Here is a 25449-nt window from a genome sequence, read left to right as displayed (position 1 = left end):
AGAGAAGCTGCATTTGAATAACTTTACACATTGCCCATTTAAAATGTCCAAAAGTTTTACATTGTCAAGAGAGCAAATACATTTTGTACGCCTTGTATTTGTAGCATATTTAATTGTGAATGTTTTAAGCCTATAGAATTTCACAGACACTATGAGGCATGTGGTACTAGTGATCCACATTTAGCTATGTTCTCGTTCATCACATTTGCCTAAGGACTTTCCTTTTCCAATTAAGTTACATAAATTAAGCTAAGCTCCTCATCTCCCGGACTTCAGCCAAATCTCCTCGATCTCTTTGAGTTGTTTCTTACACTTTCCATTGCTTTGAGCTTTACCAGTAAGAGGTTCATGAAACATACTTGCTTTTGGAGTTTGCATAATCACCATAATGTCTTAATTTATTTTAAATTATGATGTTATTTTTACTGATTAATGGAAAAGGGATTGGAGATTCTTTACCATGTATAATACGATCCAAAGCCACTCAAGCATGTTTTCAAGTAATTTCTGTTTCTTTGTGTCCCTCCTAAAGAAATGTCCAAGAAGTTTGTTCTCTGCATGGTTTCTGTTCAAGAGATTCTGTTAGTTAGTTATCTCCATACATGAAGGAAACATCAGTGTTGAAATTATTCAAAAGACTATACCCTTCAAATAATGTGTATGTGTGGACATTGAATAATACTCTCATTTTTTAAATCATAGCTTTTTTTCATTTTCTGGCTTGGTAAATTTAGAATTTGATATCTTTTCTTGGAGCTTGCATCTCCAACACTACTGAGTCTTTTGTTTTCATACTTCATAGTGTCTTTGCTAAAGAGGACATCCTTGGGTCACACTCAGAATTTTGTGTTCACTGCTTTTTGTCCTCTGTTATTTGATGTTGCCTTGGGAAAGGCTAAAATGAGCCTCACTTTTCTGTCTCATGCTTAACCCTTTTTGCTTTGATGCTTACCCCTGAAGTGCATGGTATTTCTTAGTATCAATCATTTCCTAACAAAGTTTATTGAAGCAGAATTTATAATTTAAAGAGCCAACTCCAAGAAATTCCTCCTTTTAGAGAAATTTACCTCTTGAATATGTTTCATCCCATAACAGTGAAGTCTACAAACAAAATATAGTATATGCTATGATGTTATTACTCTGTTCATTTTCTGTACTTTGTACTAACTTTAAACCTAAGCATGAAGTCTGCTTTGAGCATTGTGCAAAATATTGCCTCATGATGCCCATTCTAGTTGCATCATGAAAACAAGTAGCCTTGCCTTTATTGAAGCTTATTCTCCCTTGAGAGCATACTATTACAACCAAATTCCCAACCACTGATTTCAAACATATTTCCAAATATTGTATTGAATTTTCTTATAGATTTAATTCCTTAAATATACTCTACTGGAACTGGAAAAATGACTCATGAGTTAGGAGCACTGGATTATATATCAGAGGGCTCAGGTCCAATTTCAACGCCCACGTGGCATCTTTTTTTTTATTGAAAAAAATTTCTGCCTCCTCTCTGCCTCCCATTTCCCTCCCCTTTACCCCACTCCTCCCCCCTCCTTCCTTTCCTTTCCCCATCCTCTCCAGTCCAAAGAACAGACAGTGTTCCCTGCCCTGTGGGAAGTCGAAGGTCCTCCCTCCCCCCTCCATTCAGGTCTATGAAGGTGAGCATCCAAAGAAGCTAGATTCCCACAAAGCCAGTGTGCATGCAGTAGGATCAAAACCCAGTACCATTGTCTTTGGCTTTTCATCAGCCCTCCTTGTCTGCCATGTTCAGAGAGTTCGGTTTTATCCCATGCTTTTTCAGTCCCAGTCCAGCTGGCCTTGGTGAGCTCCCAATAAATCAGCCCCACTGTCTCAGTGGGTGGGTGCACCCCTCACAGTCCTGACTTCCTTGTTCATGTTCTCCCTCCTTCTGCTTTTCATTTGGACCTTGGGAGCTCAGTCAGTCAGGTGCTCCAGTGTGGGTCTCTGCCTCTATCTCCCTCCATCGCCAGATGAAGGTTCTGTGGTGATATGCAAGATATTCATTTGTATGCCTATAGGATAGTGCTATTTCAGCTTCCCTCTTCTCAGCTGCCCGAGGAACTAACTGGGGACATCTCCTTGGACACCTGTGAACCCCTCTAAAGTCATGTCTCTTGTCAACCCTAAGATGGCTCCCTTAATTAGGATATATGCTTCCCTGCTCCCATATCCAACCTTCCTTTATCCCAATCATCCCATTCCCCCAAGCCCCCCCCCCATGCTCCCCTTCACATTTTTCTCTCCCCATTTTCCCTTACCCCCATTCCAACCCACACCCAAGTTCCCATTTTTGTCCGGCAATCTTGTCTACTTCCAATATCCAGAAGGATGACTATATGTTTTTCTTTGGGTTCACCTTTTTATTTAGCTTTTCTAGGATCACAAATTATAGGCTCAATGTCCTTTATGGCTAGAAACCAAGTATGAGTGAGTACATCCCATGCTCATCTGTTTGGGTCTAGGTTACCTCACTCAGGATAGTGTTTTCTATTTCCATCCATTTGCATGCAAAATTCAAGATATCATTGTTTTTTACCGCTGAGTAGTACTCTAATATGTATACATTCTACACTTTCTTCATCCATTCTTCCGTTGAAGGGCATCTAGGTTGTTTCCAGGTCCTGGAAATTTACAAATTACAAATGATGCTGCTATGAACATAGTTGAACAAATGCTTTTGTAATATGGTAGGGCATCTCTTGGGTAAATTCCCAAGAGTGGTATTACTGGGTCCTGGGGTAGGTTGATCCCGAATTTCCTGAGAAACCGCCAGACTGATTTCCTGAGAAACCACCAGACTGATTTCCAAAGTAGTTGCACAAGATTGCATTCCCACCAGCAATGGATGAGTGTACCCCTTACTCCACAACCTCTCTAGCAAAGGCTATCTTTGGTGTTTTTGATTTTAGCCATTCTGACAGGTGTAAGATGGTATCTCAAAGTTGTTTTGATTTGCATTTCCCTGATTGCTAAGGAGGTTGAGCATGACCTTAAGTGTCTTTTGGTCATTTGACCTTCTTCTGTTAAGAATTTTCTGTTCAGTTCAGTGCCCCATTTTTAATTGGGTTAATTAGCATTTTGAAGTCTACTTTCTTGAGTTCTTTATATATTTTGGAGATCAGACCTTTGTCTGTTGCAGGGTTGGTGAAGATCTTCTCCCAGTCAGTAGGTTGCACAATTCACATTTCTAGAGAACCTAGACAACAAAAAGGACCCTAAATGAGACATATATGTCTTCCACATCTTATTTCTACCACACAGGGAATGTGATGGGCTGTGACCTTGAGCAGGCCCCAGAAATGGTTTTTGTTACTCTGCATTTTAATCTTTCACCAGCATCTCTGCCAGTTTGCTCATTTACAGCTCAAATTTCAATGGTCCAACATTTTTCATCAATAAAATGCTCAGGCTTTGATTTCTCACTAATCCCATGCTGAAACATCCAAGAATTATTTAGTATCCTACTGAACTGAGATATACCCATTTTTCCTTGAGAAGTATATCAAATCTGAGATCCCCAGCAGTACCTCTTTTATCTTTGTATTTCTGATATTACATTTTGGTCCTATTTGTGATTTTGTTTCAAAGAAAGAAAATTCTAGAGTACTCCATCACCCATTTTCTAAAATATTCAGCCTGGCATCATCTCTTATAAGTGGACATAATGCATGAATGTCGTGGAAGGCTGGAAAGGTTAAACAGATAAAGTTAATGTCCTTGTCAGTTCCCTTCTGGGCACACTTCTGACCATGGCTTCTTGTTATGATGGTCTGGAGAAATGTCCTTTATTGTGGACCGGAGGGATTCTAGTCCTCATCGTGCTCTTTTAAGTAGAGTTTGTTCTTTGCCTTGTTCTCCTGCCCAAACACTTGGAGCTGAGGAAACACTGGCTAAGGAAGAAAAGCTTTGATTATAAAACCAGGCCTTCTGGCCTTTCATCATTAAACTCGACATCTCCCCTCCTACTCTCCTGCCTGTGAGGTACACATTTCTGTTGCTGCCGTGCAGTGCCTTCGGCATATGCTCTTAGGAACCAGATTATTCTCTTGCTTTTGACAGTAGAGTCTTTTCTCAGCATCTTCTCCTTCTGGGCTAGCAATTCTCTCAAACAGTTAGAAAGAAGAGTCTCTCAGTAATTCGCTTTTGTACTCTGTTTGCGCCAATCTATTGAGATGGGCAGAAAGCTGATTTTTTTGTTTACTTGTGGTATCATGTTGAGTTAGTTTGCTTCTAAAAGTTAATAATTATGTCGATCTTATCATTTATTGTACTATTGTTTATTAAATGATTAAAGTTAATTATGTGCAGTGGTAAATACTGAATGTTATATAAAACAGAAAATATATCTAGAATTACACAAATTCTTAACTGTCATGAATCACTCATGCTACAAGCCTGTGATAAATGGCTGCTGAGTTCCTCATCCTGCATATGATGATCACGAAAGGACAGAGAACTTTGAGAAGATAAAGTGGATGTGGCAGCCCACTTGTATTTCAAGCCCTGGAAAGTAGATTGAGACCTGCAGAACAAGCTAGCCATATCAGGTTTGATTGAGAGACCTTGTCTCAGTGAATAGTAGGAGGAGGAACTGAGGATGATTCCAACATCAGTCTCAGACATCATAGGCATGCATACATCAATAAATGTGCACCGAGCACACACATGCACATTTACATATATGTGAGCTCACACAAGTGCAAAAGTACAAATGCACACATTTTCAGAGCATAAATGTTCATGAAAAAAAAATAAGGAAAAGAGACATACTGGCAAAGGCCACTCATTGGAAATTTACTGCTCGAGACTGGGGTGAAGGTGATATTTTGATTTTGAATTGTATTCAAGTATTTTTTTTTCAGTGTAACAAAAGAGCATAATACTGTGGTGACTTCACATCATACGTCTTGTCCATTAAGCCATAGCCATCAGAATGGTAGCCCCTCGATTAACTCCTGCACGCGGCTTAGTTTCACCTGTCAGTCACTTCTCCTAAGTGTATAGTTGTATGTAACTTAAATTTCAAAATAAGCCTCTTACCTTCTCTTAGAAATATTTCCAGAAGGACATGAAATGACCTCATCTCATGTTCTCATTGTCTAGCTGAATGCTCGGCTATTCCATACTTCCTTACAATACCTTTACAGGCCTACAACTTTTATGTTTGGAAAATGCTTTATCAACTTTATACTAATCCCATATATATATATATATATATAATATGTATATATTATATATATGATGTAGATATTATGTAAATTAACTTGAACTTTCTAGTAAAAGTGCTGTTGAGTAGATATTAACACTTACCTGTATAACCACATGATATAATTCTTGTTTCCAACTATCTAATTGTCCATATATTACATTTTTTAAATTTAAAACACCGCCCACTTACAAATTTGCAATATGATACTTTTTTATGATTTCCCTTGCAGTAATGGTATTAGCTTAAATGTCATGCCTTTCTATTTTCTTTTAAAGTAGACTTTTTTTTAGCCAGCCGTGTTTGAAAAGATAAAGCAATATTCTTGTATTCTATGTTAGCAGCATGATCATATGTTAACTGGTTTAAAGAATAAATACTTTGGTAAAGCACAGTAGGTTGTTTACATTGTTGGACTCTAGAGGGCTTTGACTTTTATCAATAATTGAAAGTGTAATTATAAAAAGAAGCCTTTACACAGCTGTTGGAGGTGCAGTATAACGCTGAGGGACTTCATTAGCATTATACTTTATAAAATGCACCGCAGATATACTGCATTGATATAGCTCATGTGGGATGGTGATATTCTTCCTACTTTAATATATGGAAAGGAACATGTAATGGGGTTTTACAAATAAGGAATACTTTGAAGGTTTCTCTTTGCATCTTAGCTCTATTAATGCTTGAAAAAAGTTACAAAGCATATTTTATAGTTTTCTTCCTTCATCACCTGATGTAGACCATGTGAATTTCTAATTCTTTCCAACACAGTTTTGTTAAAGCAAACCAAGGGTAGGGTTTACTATAAAAACTACACTGTTGGGGGAAAAAAAACGATGCATGTTGAAGCCTTCCAGGGATTTAGCCACAGAATAATAGTCATGAAAGATTATTTTTCAAAACCCTTCAGCAGATTTAAATGGGTCTTTGCTCTCTGTGACGAAGACATTCGTTGTTTTTCAAATTACGTTTAATTTATTTTTATAAACTGTATCTACAGTCCCCTGACAGTGAAGACAGATGCCTGGAAAGCCTGCTTTATGGGAGTTCACATTTTAAACTTCATCTTTCTCTTTCATCTCATGTATTCTGCTTCATTAAATTCAGCATAGGGTTATATTTTAAAATGAAATGCTCAACTCTCCATTAAGAACGCTAGAGCTTAAGCACAGAAAGGGATGGCACAGTGCGTGCATGCCCTTATTAATCAAGGATAATGCTCCCATATGCCTTTCCTTAAGCATCCTCTGGTCATATGTGAGGAAAAGCAGGTGCTTTCAACTTGAGAAAGATATTGCAAAGACGAGCTTGACAGCTTCCCGAATGTTCTCACTAATGCAAGAATAAATACAACACACCCTTCCTGTTTGCATCATTTTCCATGATTTCCATTGGCTTTGCGTCTCACATATTTAATGACTTATTTTATGGTAACTTCCTTCCACTTCTTCCAGGTCCTGCAAAATCCTAGGTGGTCGCATCATTTGTGCATACGTCTGCAGTGTCATCCTGTTACCTCTGTCCAAGGCCAAACCCTTTAAGGGTGGTGTGAAGATCCCTGCCTACCACTGTGTGCTGCTATCAGCTTGTCTCTATCATTTTATCTTTATATGGTTCTTATTTTTCTCACGTTCGCTTTTCTTAACTAAGCATCCTCAATATGAACACGTAAGCCCACACTATCCCTGCTATACTCTACTACATTAGGTGAGTTTCTACTTCTGGAACTCTCATTTTCTTATGCAAACTGTCTTATTTTACTCTGGTGTGTGTGTGTGTGTGTGTGTGTGTGTGTGTGTGTGTGTGTGTGTCGCGTGCACACATATGCTTCAGGGTAATCTTTCAAGTTTCCCTCTACATGTATGTTCCTTCAATGTCCAAATATCCCATGTATATTTCTCCCGTTTCTTAATTATTTTTAAAATTAGTAAGCCCTTTTTATCATCACATAATTGTTGAAAATCCAAATTATAGCCTCATCCCAAAGTTCCAACTTCAAATCTATTAACATTGGTTTTAGTATCAACATTGCTAAGTAAAACTATTTGAATTTTTGGCTAATGCTATTATTTCAACCATGTAATTATGTATGTAATACATCAAAAATGAGATTTTTATTATTTTGACACAAGAAATTTAATATTATACATATATCTTAACTCAAACATAAAGTTGTACAATTTACCACTTTTTCTTCTTTATAGTGTTCACTAAGCATTTATTTCACTATGATATGCAAGATAAAATCCTGTAATATAGTAATTTTAGTGTAAATGGAAGTTATTTTTTTGCATTTATTTATTTATGTGGAGGGCAGAGTACAACTTGTAAAAGTCAGTTTTCTCCTCACAGCATGTGGGCTCTTGGAACAGAATTTGGGTTGTCAGGCTTGGTGGTATGTGCCTTGTCTTGGTTTCTGCTTTGTTGCTTTAAAGACACACTATGACCAAGGCAACTCATACAAAAGAAAGCATTTAATTGGGATCTTGCTCACAGTTTCCTCATGGCAGGTAACTTGGTGACAGGCAGAAATACAGAGTGCTGGAGCGGTAACTGAAAGATTTTCATCTTGATCAACAAGCAACAGGCAGAGAGAGAGAAGCTGACAGACAGATACTGGACCCCGAATATAGTCTTAAAACCTCAAACCCACCCCTAGTGACATACTTTCTACAAGACCACACTCCTTCTAGGCCTTCCCAAAAAGTTCACTAACCCAGGACAAAGAATTCAAACATATGAGCCTACAGAGCACATTCTTATTCAAACTACCACATACTTTTTTACCTGCAAAACCATTTTGTGTTTTTATAAATATTATATTAATAATAAATAGATTAAATAGCATAATATTTATTTATGCAAGTTTATTTTAATATTTTTGTTCCAGATTAATTTCTGGAAGTATTATGTGTTTTATAGGTGTATATGAGCCTTCTAGTATCTATCTATATGAGAAAAATAAAAGAGGTTACAAGGATTAGAAGCATGAATTCATGGGGGCTATCTTGTAGACAGAATGCTTTGTTGTATTTTGCCCTATTTGATTTCTTCTTATTGTTTATGCATTCAGTTTATATTCATTGTTCCATTTCTAAAAGCACATGATTTTCTTTCTTTTAAGAAAGTAGAATCATCACAAGAAGAAAAATATGAAGACCCCTTAAACAATTAATCACTGTACCATACAGCAGTACATAGCAGGCAGGCACATGCAGGAGCGCTAGAGCTATGCAATGGGATTAAATGTCATTAGCAAGATTGTTTTAAAGCGAAAACAATATAAAAGCTAATTGGTTAAAGATACCAGAAGAGGGAGGTAGGTAGATTGATGGATGGATGGATGGATGGATGTAGTGGTAGATAGATAGATAGATAGATAGATAGATAGATAGATAGATAGATAGATAGATAGATAGATAGATGATAGATAGATACATACATACATACATAGATATATACATAGATATAAAAACAGAGACAGAGAGAGAGAGTAAGTGGTGTGTGTGTGCATTACATGCTCGTGTGTGTGTGTGTGTGTGTGTGTGTGTAAGGAGTACATTTAAAGACATCTCTAGTGCAATAGGAACAGGTTGAATGGAAATAGGATTTGATTAGATGCAGAACATACCTTACTGGGGATATTTGCAACACCACTGACAGCTTATTTCATCTTTTCATTTGCACATATATAAATGCAAAATGCTAGAGACTGGTGACTACAGGATGATGTTTACAAGTTACAGGGCCATTACGCCATGATGCAACCTACTCTTGAATGTGATTGAAATGACGGCCTCCTGATCATACACGCAGAAGATGCAAATAGATGAATAACTCATGAGGCTGCTGAAGTAAAAGGATATTTCTTTCCCCACACTTTACACGAAGTAGCAGGAGAAGCTCATTACTCATTGAAATAACAAGAAATATGAAAACAGAAGTGAGTTAGCGAGGGCATTGCAGTCATGGTCTGTGGGTGATATTTGTTGAAGAGAAAAGTAAAGTGGAAATGGATCCCTTATTAATGACACGTAAATATCAAACTTATACAAATATATCTCATAGTACACTTTAACTCTTGGAGTCAGCTGCAAGTTTTAAAATAATAAAACTTGCAAATAGAACAGAACACATCAAAATTAGCCAAAAGCAATGTCTTTGCATTTCAATGAACTTCTGTATGGTGATAGTAGCCATTCAGTGTGAATGCTGTGAAGGTTCATGAAGTGTTTTACACTTTCACTATTAAATATATTTTAATGCTCTTACACACTACCAAAAATAAAAATTTAATGACAGAGATACAACCTCTGAGATTATTCTATTAAATGTGTCCAGAAAAGGTAGACAGGAAAAAATTATACCCTTATACTTCTCATATGTCAGTATCAGTTGGCTTGTAGTGAATCAATTATTTGCTATAAAAATATATTAAGCAAAGTTTTATATGTAACCTGTGTTTTCATGTCATTTTTTTCCGTTACCACTGCTATGTGTTGCCTCATACTGAATATAAATCCGCTTGGCATATGACAAATAGAAACCATGTTAATCACATAAACCATGTTTATACTACATATGTTAATTATCATCATTAGCATGAATATAGGAGATTTCTACCACTTTTTCGAGCAATTCAAAAATGTTTATAATCGGACTCAAAAATACTTAGAACAGTTTTTCAGATTTACATCTCAGGACTGAGTCAGAAGAAACAGAGGATGAGGGACATATCTGGTACTTCTTATAAGCATAAAATTTACCCTTAAAATGTCCTTTTTAAGGTGCTGAATCTCACTATGTGAAGGATGAGAATCAATTTCACTCCCCTGGCTTGGACGAGGCATGCTCTAAGCTATGTGTCACCCCCCCCCCCAAAAAAAAAGATATTTAAAAAACTTAAAAAAAGAACTTAAAGAAGTATACACCGGTTTGACTTGTAGTCAAATCCATGCGGTTTCTGAGGGTCATTAACTAACTGAAATTGGCTACAAATTGCATATGAAGGAAAGTAGAAGTCAGTATCCTGGAGAAACTGAAAACTTGGTACCATAGAACTCTCAGATCAGGAAGTCCAACCATGAAGGAAAACTGAATTCACCCCACATCCAGTTGCAATCTACTCTCCACCTCTAGCAGAGGGAGAGATATCAAAGAGGGGTGCTCACACGATGTTTATGTTCGCTTTAGATGAGCTGTTGTCTTTAGGCTTCGCGTAAAGCCTGGGAATGGCTTCTCAAAGGAAGAAATAGCGTTTTTCTCTTACAGAGGGCCAAAATGAGCCCCTTTGCTCACAGGACTGCTCGGTTGAATACCACAAACACTGGAGTGAAGAGGGCCAAGAGGGGCCAATAGTTTCCTGGCTATGATACCAAAATGTCTTCCCCGGAATGCAGTTAAATCAAGTCTGACAAGAATTGAAACAAAAAGGTTAATAATTAATGCAGAAACTTACAGTTGGCCAAAGTGCAGGGAATGTGTTAGTGGGGTGCACTCATGAACTATAGGAGCTGTGGCTGTTTGCCCAAGAGCAAGGAAGTAAACATTCCTGCATGGGGGTATGGAACTCATGAGCCCCCACAACAAACTGAGATGCTAAGAACAGGTAATGGCTTTGGAGGAATGGAAATCAGTTTGCTTTAACCGTGCAGCCCTTGGTAAGTTAATCTGATTCCAGCCATTGGTCCCACACGCAGAAGTATATGGGCACTGTAAGTTAGATTTGATAGATTATTATTTAAAACATTTTTAAAAGACACCACAAAGTGGAAGAGGTAGAGAGATGGGAATGAATGTATATCTTAAGTGTCAAATATAAGAAAGGAGGAAGAGGGCAAGTAAACATTATGTAACATAATTTTATTACTGTGAAGTTTAGGGTGTTTTACACTGTGGAAGAGACACTCTGTTGGTGCGGACAGCAAACACATATTTCCAGTGGAAATATCTCAGTGACTGATTGGCCTATGTAACTACAAGAGAATTGTTAGGGAAACCTTTGAAGCTCTAAAAAGCTGAAGATAGTTCTCTGTTCCAAGGCTAGCCTAGCTGTCATTTGGAACCACTTCAGCATATATTTCCCATGCTTGTGACTGAACTTTTTCAGAGACAAAGAGAGAGAAACTCCAGTCATTCTTGCCTTTTTAATGTCTTACGGATCCTTCCACATAAATAAATTTAAAAGCTTACCAAGTTGTGGAATAAATTAAATGCTTCCATTTGCTACAATTTTTTCTAAGATAAGTACAATTTAGTGTAATTTGACCAGTCACACTATAATTACAGGGTATGCTCATGCATACAGATCCACATGCCCTTTCTCAAACATGCTGTCATCTAACAGCAGAATGCAAAATTGCGATGAAGAACTATTTATTTTAATTCCTACAGTAGATCATTTGGGCAGAGAGATAGAAATGGAGCATGTGAGTTATGACTATAAGTGGAAAGCAGATTAGTGCTCCTTTTTAGTCATGGAGCACACTCAAGGCTGCCTCCTTGCTTCCTTCCTTTTCAGGCTCACATTCCATCTATCAGGTTGAACGAAATGCTGTGTCAGTCCGCATTTGCATTCAACTACAGAATGTATGCCAACAGTAAAGGGAGTTCGCGTTCTTATCCATGCTTCTTTTAGTAGTACTTCCTTTGACTCTTATTCATTTTTCCTTTGAGCTTTTTTTTTTTTTCTGCAGACATCCACAGTTTAAGGTAGATGCTTGCCTAGATCAATCCTAACTACTTAAGAATCAATAAATCACCTGGTAAAAGTCTCAGCTGGAGATAAACTCCTCTTTTTTTTTCCTTTATGAATTTTGCAGTCAAAATTCTTCCAGCTGAGAATTGTTGATGAGTAACCCCAGAGAAAGATTCATGCAAATTGAAGCTTTAAGATTATTGACCTTCATGTTACATGACTTTAATTAACGAAGATGAGTAGCATTTAGGAAAACTCTGGATACATTTAGAGTTATATTTGCAGACAAAAGCATGCTTCAGTTCTCTCAGTCGTTTAGGAGTTGAAGAGGAAGAATATTATCAGAAGCTTTGGGGGAAAATCTGTGCTTCAGTGAACAGGGAGAGTGAATCCTCCATGTCTCACCAAATCTCCACTTACCTCTCTTCTTTTTCTCCTCCACATCTGTCTTTCTGGACCTTATGGATTAATGGGTCTCATGGCCTTAAAAATGAGATTTAAACCTTGAAATCATGACAAAGCTGAAAACACAGGCAAGGAATGACTTCAGTCTGAGTCTCTCTTCCATTCCTTAATGTCATTTAATACCTCGATTCAAAGTCGCTGCACTGTGCTATGACTAGCAGAAAGCTTACCCGAAGGGAGTACAAATGGGGAGTTCCGGTACGTGAGCCAACCATGTAGTATGGGAAGAGGGCACAGAGAGGAGGAAAGGAATCCCTCAATTTTTTGTTTCGGGTTTATCTATTTTTACTGGATTGTACTTCAGTGACATACATTAAGGTCTATATTGTTCCTAACAGTTTAATAGTTCAACAAGTAATATGTGCGGAGTATCTTCCCCTTTTTACTGATTTATTACACATGGTCATGTATTTTATAAAGATGATTTCTTTCTATTGTATCATGTACTTTGGGCTATCGATCCCTCATATCCTCCCATTCCTTCGCTCTATTCCTTACTCTCTCATTAACTTCAATTCTTGTATTGGCTTCTATAACTGTTTTATATCATTCATATAATACTTAGATATGTATCTATGAACACTCAAATATCCACAAATGAAGTGAAAGACACATATGTCTTTCTGAATCTGAATATTTTGCTTAATACAGTCAGGCCCTCTCACAGACGATTTTTAGTCAAGGACATGATTTTGTTTTTCCTTGTGAATGAATAAGGCTCCATTTAGAATACTCAGCGCATTTTCTTTATCCATTCATCTCTTGGTGGGCATTGAGGCTGATCTATGAACCAGATTTTTCCGAAGATTCCTGTGATAAGCATGGCTATGTAATATCTCTGTAGCATGTTGACTCAGAGTCCTATGGAAACACACCCAGAAGTGGTATAACTGCGGCATATGGTAGACCTATTTTTAGTTTTGAACTCCATACTGATTTACATAGTGACTAGACCAGTTTTTGCTCCCTCAAGGAGTTTATGAAAGTTCCCTTTGTCCATAACCTCACCATCATGTATTGCTTGTTTTTGTAATGATAGCTATTCTGATCCTAGGAAAATACAATCTCAATTGATTTTAACTTACGTTGTTTTCCCTGTCTTATTCTGATTTCAGTGGAAATGCTTTGAGGCTTTATTCTAGTAGTATAATGTTGAATATAGATTTCCCATTTATAGCTTTATTATTTTAGCAATGTACTTCTGTTCCTAGCTTCTTCAGAGTTTTTATCATGATGGATGCCTTTTTGCTGTCTGTTGAGATTATCAAGAGGCTTGGAATCTATTAATATGATACATTATTTTCACTTCTAGTTTAATTTTGATATTGTTTATTGGCCTATAAATATATAACTTTCTTCTAAATTGTACAAATTAAATTTTCACATAGACTCTAATGACTCTTTGAATCTCACTGATGTCTGTTGTATGACTACCTTTTCACTTCCAACACTATTCATCTGAATCTTCTCTCTTTCTCCTGTAGTGAATTTGCCTAATGATTTCTGAATCTTTGTTGTCTTTTCTAAGAGCCATCACTTTGCTTCATTGGTCCCATGTATAATTCTTTTGTCTCTATTTCATTAATTTCTTCCCTGATCATTTTTATTTGTGTCTACATATTATATTGTTTCCCCAAGATGTTGAAGCATATCATTATTCCTTTCAGGTTTATTTTAAACACACAGACTTTCTAGTTATAAAATTTCCTTTTAGAACAATTTTTGTTACATCCCACAGTTTTTAGTCTGTTGTTGTTTCATTTTTCATTAAATTCTAGAAATTTATATTCCCTGCTTTTTATCATCCTGTATTGTGTTGAACAATCTCCCTGATATGAGTACTGTCATATAGTGTTTTTCTGTCAGTTCCTAATTAATGATCTACAGGACTTTGGACTTCACCTCTCTCAATCAACAAGGGAGTGAAGAAAGGAGAGACAGCTATAGCAGAAGAACTGGGGTTGGGTGGATTGTGTGCTCTGGTGAAGACTCCCGAGCATCTCAGACACTCAGGTTGTTTATTATATGCCGCTGAATAAAGAGAAAAACTTACTGTATACAGCTGAACTAGGAGGCAGGTTCTTCTCATGCAGCTGAATGAGAGGAAGCAGGCTGCCTAATCTCTGTAGGAGGTTTCTGTATGGGAGCAGTTTTAGACTGCAGTCAGCAGGAGGTAGAAACTGGAGTTGATAGTTACTGTGCCCCGGTTTTATCTAAAAAACAACCTTTCCTAACATCTGCAGTTGAACCAGAGAAAATCTTTATCATTTATCTACTTGTTTGTTAGTTTTAAACAAATAATTACTCTGAGCAGACGAGATGGAGCTTCAGTATAGTTTTTGTTTTCATTTCCGTAATGACAAAAGATGCTCCGTACCTTTCTGTGTTTATAGATCATTTTGCTTCTTTGAAATGTCTTTTCTGATCATTTTTCTGCCTTTGGTTGGATTACTTGATTTTATCATTTCTTTTTATATTGTGTATATCAATTCTCTGAATAACTGACCAATATTTCTCCCATTCTATATGATGGCTCTTCACTTTGTTGAATGTTATTATCATTTTTTTGTAAACTGGATGCAATCCCGTGTCAATTATTAGTTTAATTTCCTGAGCTATTAGAAACTTATTAGGAAGTCATTGCTTATGCCAATATCTTGACATGTTTCCCCTGTGTTTATCACTACCATTTTCAGAGTTTCTGGTCATATTATGCTCTTTAACCTATTTTGATTTGTTATTTTATAGAGGGTGAGATATATAAAGGTCTACCTTTAATCTTCTACATGTGAATATTTAGTTTTCCTAGGAACAATTTGATAAAAATATATTTCTTCCAGGCCTTTTTTGACATCATTTAAAAATGATATTATTAATAATAATAACAATAATAATAACTGTTGAACATCCTGACCACAGTTTTCCTTTCCCCTCTCCTCCCAGTCATTCCCACCTCACAGCCCCTCCACATCTACGCTTCCTCCTCTTTGCTTTCTAGTCAGCAAAGTGCAGGCTTCTCATAGGTGTCAATCAAACATGCAGATCAAGTTGCAGTAAGACTAGGCACCTCCCCTAGTATGAAGGCTGAACAAGGCAATTCAATATGAAGAAAGGGGTTCTAAAAGCTGTCAAAAGAGTCAGACAGCCTCTGCTCACACTGTCAGGAGTCCCACAAGAAGACACAGTTACATAACTGTAACACAGGGCCTAGGTCAGTCTCATGTAGGCTCCCTGGTTGTTGGCTTAGTCTCTATGAACCCCTATGAGACCAGGTTAGTTGATTCTGTGAATTTTCTTGTGTTCTTTATCCTTTTGCCTATTACAATCCTTTCTTCCTCTCTTTTGCAGGATTCCCTGAGCTCTTTCTAATGTTTGGCTTGTGGATCTCTGCAACTGTTTCTATTAGTGACTGGGTGGAGCCTCCCTAATGACTATTGCGCAGCAATATCTCTAAGTATAGTAGGATAGCATTAGCTATCATTATATTGACTTTCTTATCAGTCCTGTATATTTCTTTCCTAGGTCTCTGGATATTCAGCCTCTGTATCTAGGCACTCAAAGTAGTCTCAGGGGTGGGATCCCTCTCATGGCATGGGTTGACCGTCATTGCTGACTTCTCTCACAATTTATTTCTGTGTCACCATTGCCCGACCACATCTTGTAGGCATGATAATTGTATGTTGAACATCAGTGCCCAATCCTTCCACTGGATATCTTGCCTCAATATCTATGTCTCAGTTTTTATTGTTCATGTTACATTTGGTGCCCAACATGTGGCTTGGGTCCACAACCCTGAGATTAACAGTCTGTTACTATGTGGACTGAGATATAATCCCACATTGGGAGCCACTTGTAAACAAAAGTTTATCTTTGGGCAGGTCAGAAATGTTTGTCCATAATCTTTGTTGAAGAATAAATGTACAGGTTTATTTTCTGGGTGCTTAATCCCATTCTACTCTCTCTGTATCTGCTTTAGAGACATATGTTACTCTATGCTTTGCCACAACTCTGTAGTGCACTTTGAAGAAAGGTATTTTTGAGTAACCAGCGTTATTGTTTTTGCTCAGCATTTCTTTGGATAATCACATATATCTGAGTTTTCATATGCGTTGTAAGATTTTTTTTCTAGATCTGTGAAGAGTGTTATTGTAATTAGATGAAGGGTTGCTTTAAATCTGTGGTATGTCTTTCTGTAGTATTACTATCCCGACAGTATTATTTATCCTGATGCTAAATAATGTTACTTTGTCTGACCTTCATGATTCTCAACACTCTTTAGGGATCCCATCAATCGTGTGTTTATGTGTGCTTACATGTTCATGTATATATGCATATGTGTGTGTCTGTGTGTGTGGGGGGGTGTGTGTCTCTGTGTGTGTTTATTGGTGTGGAAGCCAAAGGTCAATGTCAGCTGTCTCCTCAGTCACTCTCGATCTTACTTCTTTTTTTTTAACCAGTTTTAATTGTTTTTATTGAGCTCTACATTTTTCTCTGCTCCCCTCCCTTCTTCCCCCCTCCCCTTCAACAACCTAAGTGCTCCTCAACTGAAGAATAAATAAGGAAAATGTGGTACATTTACATAATGAAGTACTACGCAGCAAAAAATAATAATGACATCTTGAAATTTGTAGGCAAATGGATGGATCTAGAAAACATCATATTGAGTAATCCATCTTATTTCTTAAGAAAGGATCTCTCACGTAATTCAGCCAGCCTGGATCCCGAGATTTATATGTGGGTTGGTTTCTGAGGGACTGAACTCAGAACATCATTGTATAAGAAGCGTATCACCAGCTGAGCTATCTCCTCAGACCTTCCTATTACATTTATATTGCTTCCCAGAGGTCATTCTCTCTTTCTTAGAATCTGATGTTTTCTTTGTTGCCTTGACTCTTCTTAGTCACAGAGTCTTACAAAGAGAAATTCTTTTATGCAATCTTGCTCCTCCGTTTGTGAATTCATTTATTCTACTCTATGTTTTTCTTAATCAGTCACTCACTAGTGGATATTTAGGTTATCACTAGTTTTTTCACTTATATTTATTTGCTTATTTATATTATTTGAACTCTAACAAATCAAAAGAAAGTCCTGCAAAGAAAACTGTTATGGGTTTCCATGTTAGTTTTCCTGGAATCGGCTGGAGTTTCTTAATAAAAGAGCTGTACCAAGGATGTACCTTACCTAGTTTGTAAGATATTGACAATAATATTGTAAATTGACATTTTTGTCTATGTTAGCAAAATGTAAATTTCTTGTTCACTCAAATCACAACCAGCAATTTACATAAAAAAAAACTGTATTCTTGAGCTGTTCCTGCCCCTCATCAGCTGCAGCAATCAGAAGAGTGGGCCCTATACCTTGACTGAGCAACACAGTAGAGCTGGCCTTGAAGGTGTAGGTGTGGGAAAACCCACCTGGAAGACATGAAAGCCAGAGATCTAGCCCTGCAATTTGTTCATTCCATCATGACTGAAAGGAGTGAACTAGCCAGGGCAATGTTGGAGAGCTTACCTTGGTAATGAGGATGCAGAGAGGCTGATCAACTCTGCAAATCCCCCGGCCCAGAACCAAGTTATGTGTTGGCCCACCCCATTATTTATCCTACCTGTGATCTGTTGGAGTATAGGGATGGGGACAGGGGTTGTATCTGTCATATGGACCCAGGACTGCAGGATTTCCAAGACACAGGGTAGAAAAGGGATGTCCAGGAAGAGTCCCAGTGAGGGTCCAGCATCAATGGTGAAGCACAGAACAGGGGCCTTGAACCAGACCAATGATTCTTTGCAATAAATGCCAACATGTAAAAGTGTATGGATGAAGGGATTTCTTGCATGACTCACAGTGTCACACTGCAGTTTCTACGGTGAGATATTTCCCCCTTCTTCCTGTTTTTCTCTTAAATTTTATTTTGTTTTATTTTTTATTTTTGCAGAGGACAAGTAGGCTCAGGAGGCATTATGTGAACGACACAAGGAATAAATAAATAATGTAAAAAACCTGTATTCTCCCTGACTAAGAAATTGACATTAAATTCTATATCTCTTTTCTTTAGTGTATATATTTCCAATTTCTATTATGATTGAGGGTTTTCATATTCTTAATAAATTATGTGTGCATTTTATGTAAATTGCTTGCCTATAAGTTTCCTTTCCTCAATTTTGTTATGTCTGTGGGTGTTCTTGCATGGATATTAACTTTGTTTAAATTGTTTCATTCATTTAATTGCCTAAGTTTGTATTGAGGCCATGATGTTTCTTTCTTTATGAAAGACTTGAGTGTGCTATTAGTATAAATCATCAGCCTTATCTTAACAGTATAATCTCCTATTTTCCTTCAGTAAAGGAAAACATCCACTTCTCTCAGCTTAACCTAATATTAAACTATAATAAAATTCCATCCTTTTTATTCAATATGACATCATTTCTAAATAGTCTTGAGGTATTTATAATTTGTGTAAATAGCCAATTTTTTCAATTTTCAATTCATTAATTTTAGTGTGCGAAATAATAGGTTTCATTATTATATTTTCAAATATATTCTACTGCCCTTTTTATAGGTACTCCTCATTATAATCTCTTATTCCTGTCTTCTGCTCTGCTCAAACCATCCTTTCATGCTGTATTTTCCTAATTTTTGATGTTGTATGATACTTGATGTTTTTTTTTTGCTATTCTAAATGTTTTATAATTCGTTTTCTGTGTACTATAGCTTCACTGAGGTATGTTGAGAAAGGATTTATATTTTTCCGTTTGACACTCTATGTGATTTAGTTAGAATGCACTTCTATTATAAAGATATATATTAACACATTGTCTCTTTGAATCCTGCTCCTCTCACTTCTAGGGCTGATTTTGAAACATGTGGCACTTTCTTGCAACACACTCACAGTTTAGCTGCTAGTTCACTCTCTGTCTCCTGTCCCCAAGGGCTCTTCAGCAGGAAGGTCTTGTGTAGAGCACCCAGATTCTGCTCTCTGTCTCAGCTCTTTCTGAAAGCATGCTTGAACCATTACTCTTCTGCCAAATAGATCTGTCTCAAGTCTCAGGAGGGCTGCACCCTCCTGTCTCAAGGGGTCTCAGTCCCCTTGAAATATTTAACATGCTGCTGAGCATTTGGAAGTCATGCTTTTACTATTCCTACTTTAAGAAATCTCAGATCCTGTTGTTGTCAGACCTTCCCACTAGGTTCCTTGTTCAATGAGAGCAGTGGTGGTTTTTGCACTTTATTATTTTTGCTTTAATAGACATGCAGGAAATGAAAATGTAGAGATAAAGAACAGTCAGGAATTATCAAAACTTCGGGCTTCTGTGAGTAATTTCCCATCAGTTTCGTGTTTTTCATAATAGTTGAGGTTTTAATTTGGTGTGAAAATTTAATTGACTAAAGGCTAGGGATAGTTACCTTCGCGGTGGAAATAGGACACAGCCCAATGACTCAAGATAGTTTCCTTATCTTATGTATCTATTAACCTTCCATAACTGCAGTTTCTACATATCTGACTAAAAACTAGAGAATATGTCAGTAACCATATGGTCTTTTATGAGTAAATTTCTGCTAGAATATTTCTTTTACAGTAATTGAGAAAGTTATAAAACTATGTCATCTGTAGCAATCAGAGGTAAAATTTTTTTGCACAATTTGACACAAAAGAACAATCCTCAGAGCATTTATTAACAAATATTTTCTGAGCCCCCATAGGTACTACTCACTACTTAGAATACTACAAGGAGCAATAATCAAATACCCTACAGTCACTGAGAATAGACAGAGTCTACATGAAAAATAATATTTCAATACTCATGTTGCTACTCAACATGTATTTAAAATTATTTTAATTTTTGGAATGAAAAAATAGTTATTTTGAAATATTTACTAAATTAATGTGACATACAGTTACTGGAGGAGTGGGAAGTTTTCCATAAAGATTGACTCCTGAACTAAGTTTTCTTCTTCTTCTTTTTTTTTAAGATTTGTGGGCATTGATTTGCTCAAAAGATGTGTGGGGGTGAACATTTCATAAAGAACTATTACTGTGTACAAACGTTCTGTGGCAGGAAGTAAATTGACAATTATGAGAGTTTAAAGGATGGCCTAAAGATTTAGTTAAAGGAAATAAAAAAGAGAAAATATTTGGAACTAAGGATCTGAAGGAATTTTCTGTGTTAAGAGTGAAGTTTTAGGCTAGAATCTTTTGGATTTAGACAGCGTTTGTCATCTGCAAAATTCACATTCAAGAACTGCATGATTAAGAAAAAATAAAACACAAAATGTCCAAAATATTTTAAGTGAGCTTATGATTTTATGCTGGGCCTCATTTGGCTATCCTCAGCATGTTTGGGGTGCTGTCTTAGTTATGCTTCCTACTGCTGCGAAGAGACACCATGACCACAGCAACTCTTATAAGGAAACATTTAATTGGGTCTGGCTTACAGTTCAAAGGTTTAATCTGTTATCATGGTAGGAAACATGGTGGCATGCAGGCAGACATGGTGCTTGCGAGGTAGCAGAGAGTTCTACATCCAGATCTGCAGGTGACACACAGTTCCTCCAACAAATCCATACGTACTTCAACCAGGTCACACCTCCTGACAGTTCCACTCCCTATGGGCTTATGGTGGTTGTTTTCATTCACATCACTGCAGGGCCTAAGAAAGGACCATCATCTTATTAAAAGTCCAGCCATTATCCAAACTGTTCAGATCATTTTTCAGTGTGGAAGTGATGCTTTGGAACTTTCTAAATGCTAAATCAGATGTGGTTTCACCTTTTTGTTTTTAAATATTGGCCATATTTTTGCATCTGACTCTACCCTTTGGTGGTGATAGAAGAATCAAGAAGAAAACTTCATATTACTTTTCATGGTTATATGATTTAGTACTTTGTGTGATGGTCACTATCTCTAAATTTATTGACTAAAATCTTGAGGTGGCTTTGGCATTACCAGTTCAAGATCAGTCAGTGCTTCTGTTTAACATCAAAACTGACCAGAAAAGAGTAGCTTTATGTGTATCTTGCTTCCAGTTGCTCTTCAACACCATTACCTTGTCCTTTCCACCAGGTGGTTGACCAGATTGATACCCTGACTTCTGACCTACAGCTGGAGGATGAGATGACCGACAGCTCCAAAACGGACACTCTGAACAGTAGCTCCAGCGGCACAACAGCTTCCAGCATAGAGAAGATCAAAGTGCAAGCCAATGCCCCCCTCATTAAACCTCCAGCCCATCCATCTGCTATCCTCACAGTTCTGAGAAAGCCAAACCCCCCACCGCCTCCTCCACGGTTGACACCTGTGAAGTGTGAAGAGCCTCCAAGAGTGGTACCAACTGTCAATCCGGTCAAGACCAACGGCACCCTTCTCCGGAATGGAGGCCTGGGTAGACCCAACAAAATTCCCAACGGAGACATCTGCTGCCTACCGAATAGTAACTTGGACAAGGCTCCAGGGCAGTCTCTGATGCACAAACCTGAAAAGGACAGAAGTCCCCAAGCCGGGCCTCGGGAACGAGTTCGGTTCAATGAAAAAGTACAATACCATGGGTATTGTCCTGACTGTGAGAGCCGCTATCACATAAAGAACAGGGAGGTCCATTTGCACAGTGAACCAGTCCATCCACCTGGAAAGCCCTCCCACCACCAAGGTCCTCCCTTCCCTCCTCCACCTCATCTCCCCACTTTCCCATTAGAAAATGGGGGACTGGGAATAAGCCACAGTAACAGCTTTCCCCCTCCCACATCTGCAGCTGTGCCTCCTCCCACTGCACCAAAACCACAGAAGACCATCTTGAGAAAATCCACCACGACCACAGTGTGATGTCTGCCATTTAAGAAAACTTTTTTTGTTTGTTTTTAATTTTCTATATGATAAATGATAAGTAATGAGCACTTTCTACTCAAGCAATAAAAAAGCCCAAATATATTAATCTGCATTCAACAAAGTGGCATAAAAATCACCTGGTAAGTATGCAGTGATGCTTCTCTCCTGGATGTACATTGTTTTACATGTCCGATCATCAGAAACTGCCAAATAATGAGAAAATATGAATGCATTTTATCTTTTGCAATTGACCTATGACAAACTGTGACCTTCAGATTCCAAGTATTTTGATTTATTGTAAGAGATGGGAGATCAAATATTTTGATTTATTGATAAAGTCAGGGCAATTCATTTCATTCATGTCTAGCTCATCTATGCATTGATGAAGTCATAATCCTCCCTTTGATCTAATGTTTTTTAATAAGAATTTTAATACCGAAGGACTATTTTATTATTTTTCTAATGATGTTTGTCAATAATTTTGCATCATGAAATGCTGAGGACAATACCAAAAAGTTTATTTTCTATACTATACAATTATGAATCATGTGTTCAACTACATGTGTAATAAAATATTTTGAGCTTTGGAAATATGTCAATAAATAATGGTAAATAATGAGAAAGCCTAATTTTCCTAAGGATTAATATGAAGTATGTATTCCTTTATATAATCATATTATCATTCACTGAAAGTTGGAGGCAAGTCCCAAGAGTTCCAACAAGATGACGTTGATTGGATATTAGAATTTCTATATTAAATCTCATAACCCATTTGGTAAGTACATCCTTCCAACAGTTTCATATATACACCTCCATTATGTTACTTCTAGAATCATATGTTGAAAGCCTTGGATGTTGTCAAGCCGTTTTTCAGAACACACTGTAGAGAAGAATATTGAAAGGTTGGAATTTTTGCCTTCTGCCCACCTGCACAAGCTCAAGGTTCCTGAATAGATTCACATTTATAGGAGGGACGGTGGCGGTGTCTCAGGTCACAGGGTATGTTAAGCCATGGCCTTTCCCTTCTCTCTTCTGAGTTAAGGACATCAGGGGCTTTTTGATGTCCCATATAAGAATCTTTTCCTTCTGCCATCAAATACAAGTCTTTCTCCTCAGTAGTATTTGTCAACTTAAGAAATGTACCAACTCATGGGTCAGCCAGTTCACAGCTGAACTGATATGGAGAGATGTGATATTTGACATTGGAGTTAAAACTTATTTATCTCCACCAGAATCATTGTGAGGAAATGTGCCAAGAGGGAAAAAAGGTACTTTAAGGGGAACAGTGGAGAGCAGTGTCTTGATGGGAATTGTTTTATTGTGTGATCTGAAAAGTGTTGTGACCTTTTCAAATATTTGCCTTTTAATTTTAAAACTTTAACTTTTGCTGCTACAGCATGGTAGTTTTATGATTTGGAATACCCTTTCAAATAGTTTTCTATTGAAATATGACTATGTATTTTGGGAAGAATATAGAAAGAAAATAGCATTTATGATTTAAATGAATGATTGAATGAACAAAATAAATAAGGAACAGTGAATGTCCTGTTAAAAATTTACTCAGTGTGTAAATTTTATCCTTTTGTGTTATCCATGAGGGTGATGTAATCTTAATAATCCAATATTTCAGAAAGCGATAAAACAATAATAAAGAAAGACAATGATCTGGTATTTATTAGCTGTATGATCAGTGTGTTTAAGAGATACGACCCAGGTAAATAAATAATTGAATTACTGAATACCAAATAATGTGTTCTTAGCTTTTTACTCCATGAATTATCTTAAAATAAAAATTTTTGTAGTTAAATCAACCTTTTACATTTAATATATTAGTGCCTTTTACACTCCAAATGAGTGTTAGATCCTGAACTTTATTTTCTTCCTGTAATTCATTTTTGTCTTTTGCAACCAGTTACTAAGACCTAGCAATCACCATATGGATTCAGGTTTTGACTCATGTCGATGTCAATGTCTGGGAACCATACTCATCTCAACGTTTCACAGATAATTCACAGAACAGAAAACTTTCTTCTAGTACAGTAAATTGAATAAGCCGAATCATTGAAATTGTTTGAATAAGGACGTTGACTTATATCCATAGAAAAAAATCTTACAGATATAGATGCACCTCTTTTCTTCAAAACATAGACAGTTTCTTCATGAAAATCCATCTTTTTCTATGTAATTGGTGACTGTATCTGTTCCTAAATAACAATATTTGTAGCTAACTATCTACCTAGAAGGCTGAGTCAAATTTCAACTAAAAACTTCATGGCCACTGGCTTACAAATATATATATGAATATATATGTGGTTTTGCAGAATTTATTATTTTGCCACACTTACTGGAACATGTACATAGAAATCTATAAACAACGTAACAAAATTAACATAGAACATCTTAATATTTTCCTGGAGACATATAATTAAAATGTCACTAATTTTTGTAATCAGCCAACATTGCTTGCACAGTTGAAAAGTTGAAGTGCATATTCTGCTTACTATGATATAATAATCATTCCTCTTTCTAAAGAAAAATAAACATGGCTGAAAACACTTTCTTTATTTTCTTAAGAGCAGCTACTTGCCAGGCTATGCATTTGTGAACTTTTATTTACATAGAGTTTGCCATAGAGTTCATGGCCGTGCTCCATTGAAGGTGTGATTCCTGCTGAGTGTGACATGGCAGACGCTGCCTGTGAGAACAGCCCTTCATAGTGCGGTTCCAGAATATGTTTCCATAGACAGGATAGTTGTTAATTAAAGAAGAGTGTGAATTGCTCTGCTTTTTTTCAGAGTAAACAAGTATTTTCAAATTTGAAATGCTATTTAAAATTCTTTTTACCTCCCAATGTTTGCAACAATTTTATTAAGGTGTCAGTCTATGATTTTTAGATTTTTTTTGAAACAAGATTTCTCTGTGTAGCTCTTGGCTGTCCTGGAACTCACTCTGTAGACCACACTGACCTCGAACTCATAGAGATGACTCCGCTTACCTCTGCTTCCCAAATACTGGGATTAAAGGCATGTGCCACCATGTCCAATTAGACCATTCTTAAACTAAGTAAAATATTTTCAGGAAAATGCAGAAATATACAAGACTATAAAACTTCCCCCCAATTGTTATTATTTTTATGTTTCCTCATTAATTTACTAATCCTGGGAAGAAATGCATTTGTTCACAAAGATGGCTTAATTGACCTAAGAAAAGCACTGAGATTTGAAGCCAAACTTCGCTGCTATT

At 36.9% G+C, this 25449-nt stretch overlaps 1 protein-coding gene across 4 annotated transcripts in view; it reads left to right on the top strand.

The window, feature by feature from the left end:
• Prr16 (proline rich 16) overlaps positions 1 to 25449 on the top strand; it is a 266720-nt gene that overhangs the window by 139796 nt on the left and 101475 nt on the right. For 2 of the 4 annotated variants that reach the window (XR_012910289.1, XR_012910290.1), the window contains exon 2: positions 21448 to 22346. Coding sequence is in view for 2 of the 4 variants with exons in the window: in XM_075968676.1 (XP_075824791.1) it covers positions 21448 to 22203 (756 nt within the window). In the remaining 2 variants the exon portion in view is untranslated. Of the gene's footprint in view, positions 1 to 10778; positions 10888 to 21447; positions 23942 to 25449 lie in introns of those variants that run through there. The other 2 variants (XM_075968677.1, XM_075968676.1) reach the window with 2 other exon arrangements.

Source organism: Microtus pennsylvanicus, chromosome 4 (assembly GCF_037038515.1).
Source record: "Microtus pennsylvanicus isolate mMicPen1 chromosome 4, mMicPen1.hap1, whole genome shotgun sequence".
Classification (NCBI taxonomy): Eukaryota; Metazoa; Chordata; class Mammalia; order Rodentia; family Cricetidae; genus Microtus; species Microtus pennsylvanicus.
This window is presented reverse-complemented; position numbering and strand designations above follow the sequence as displayed.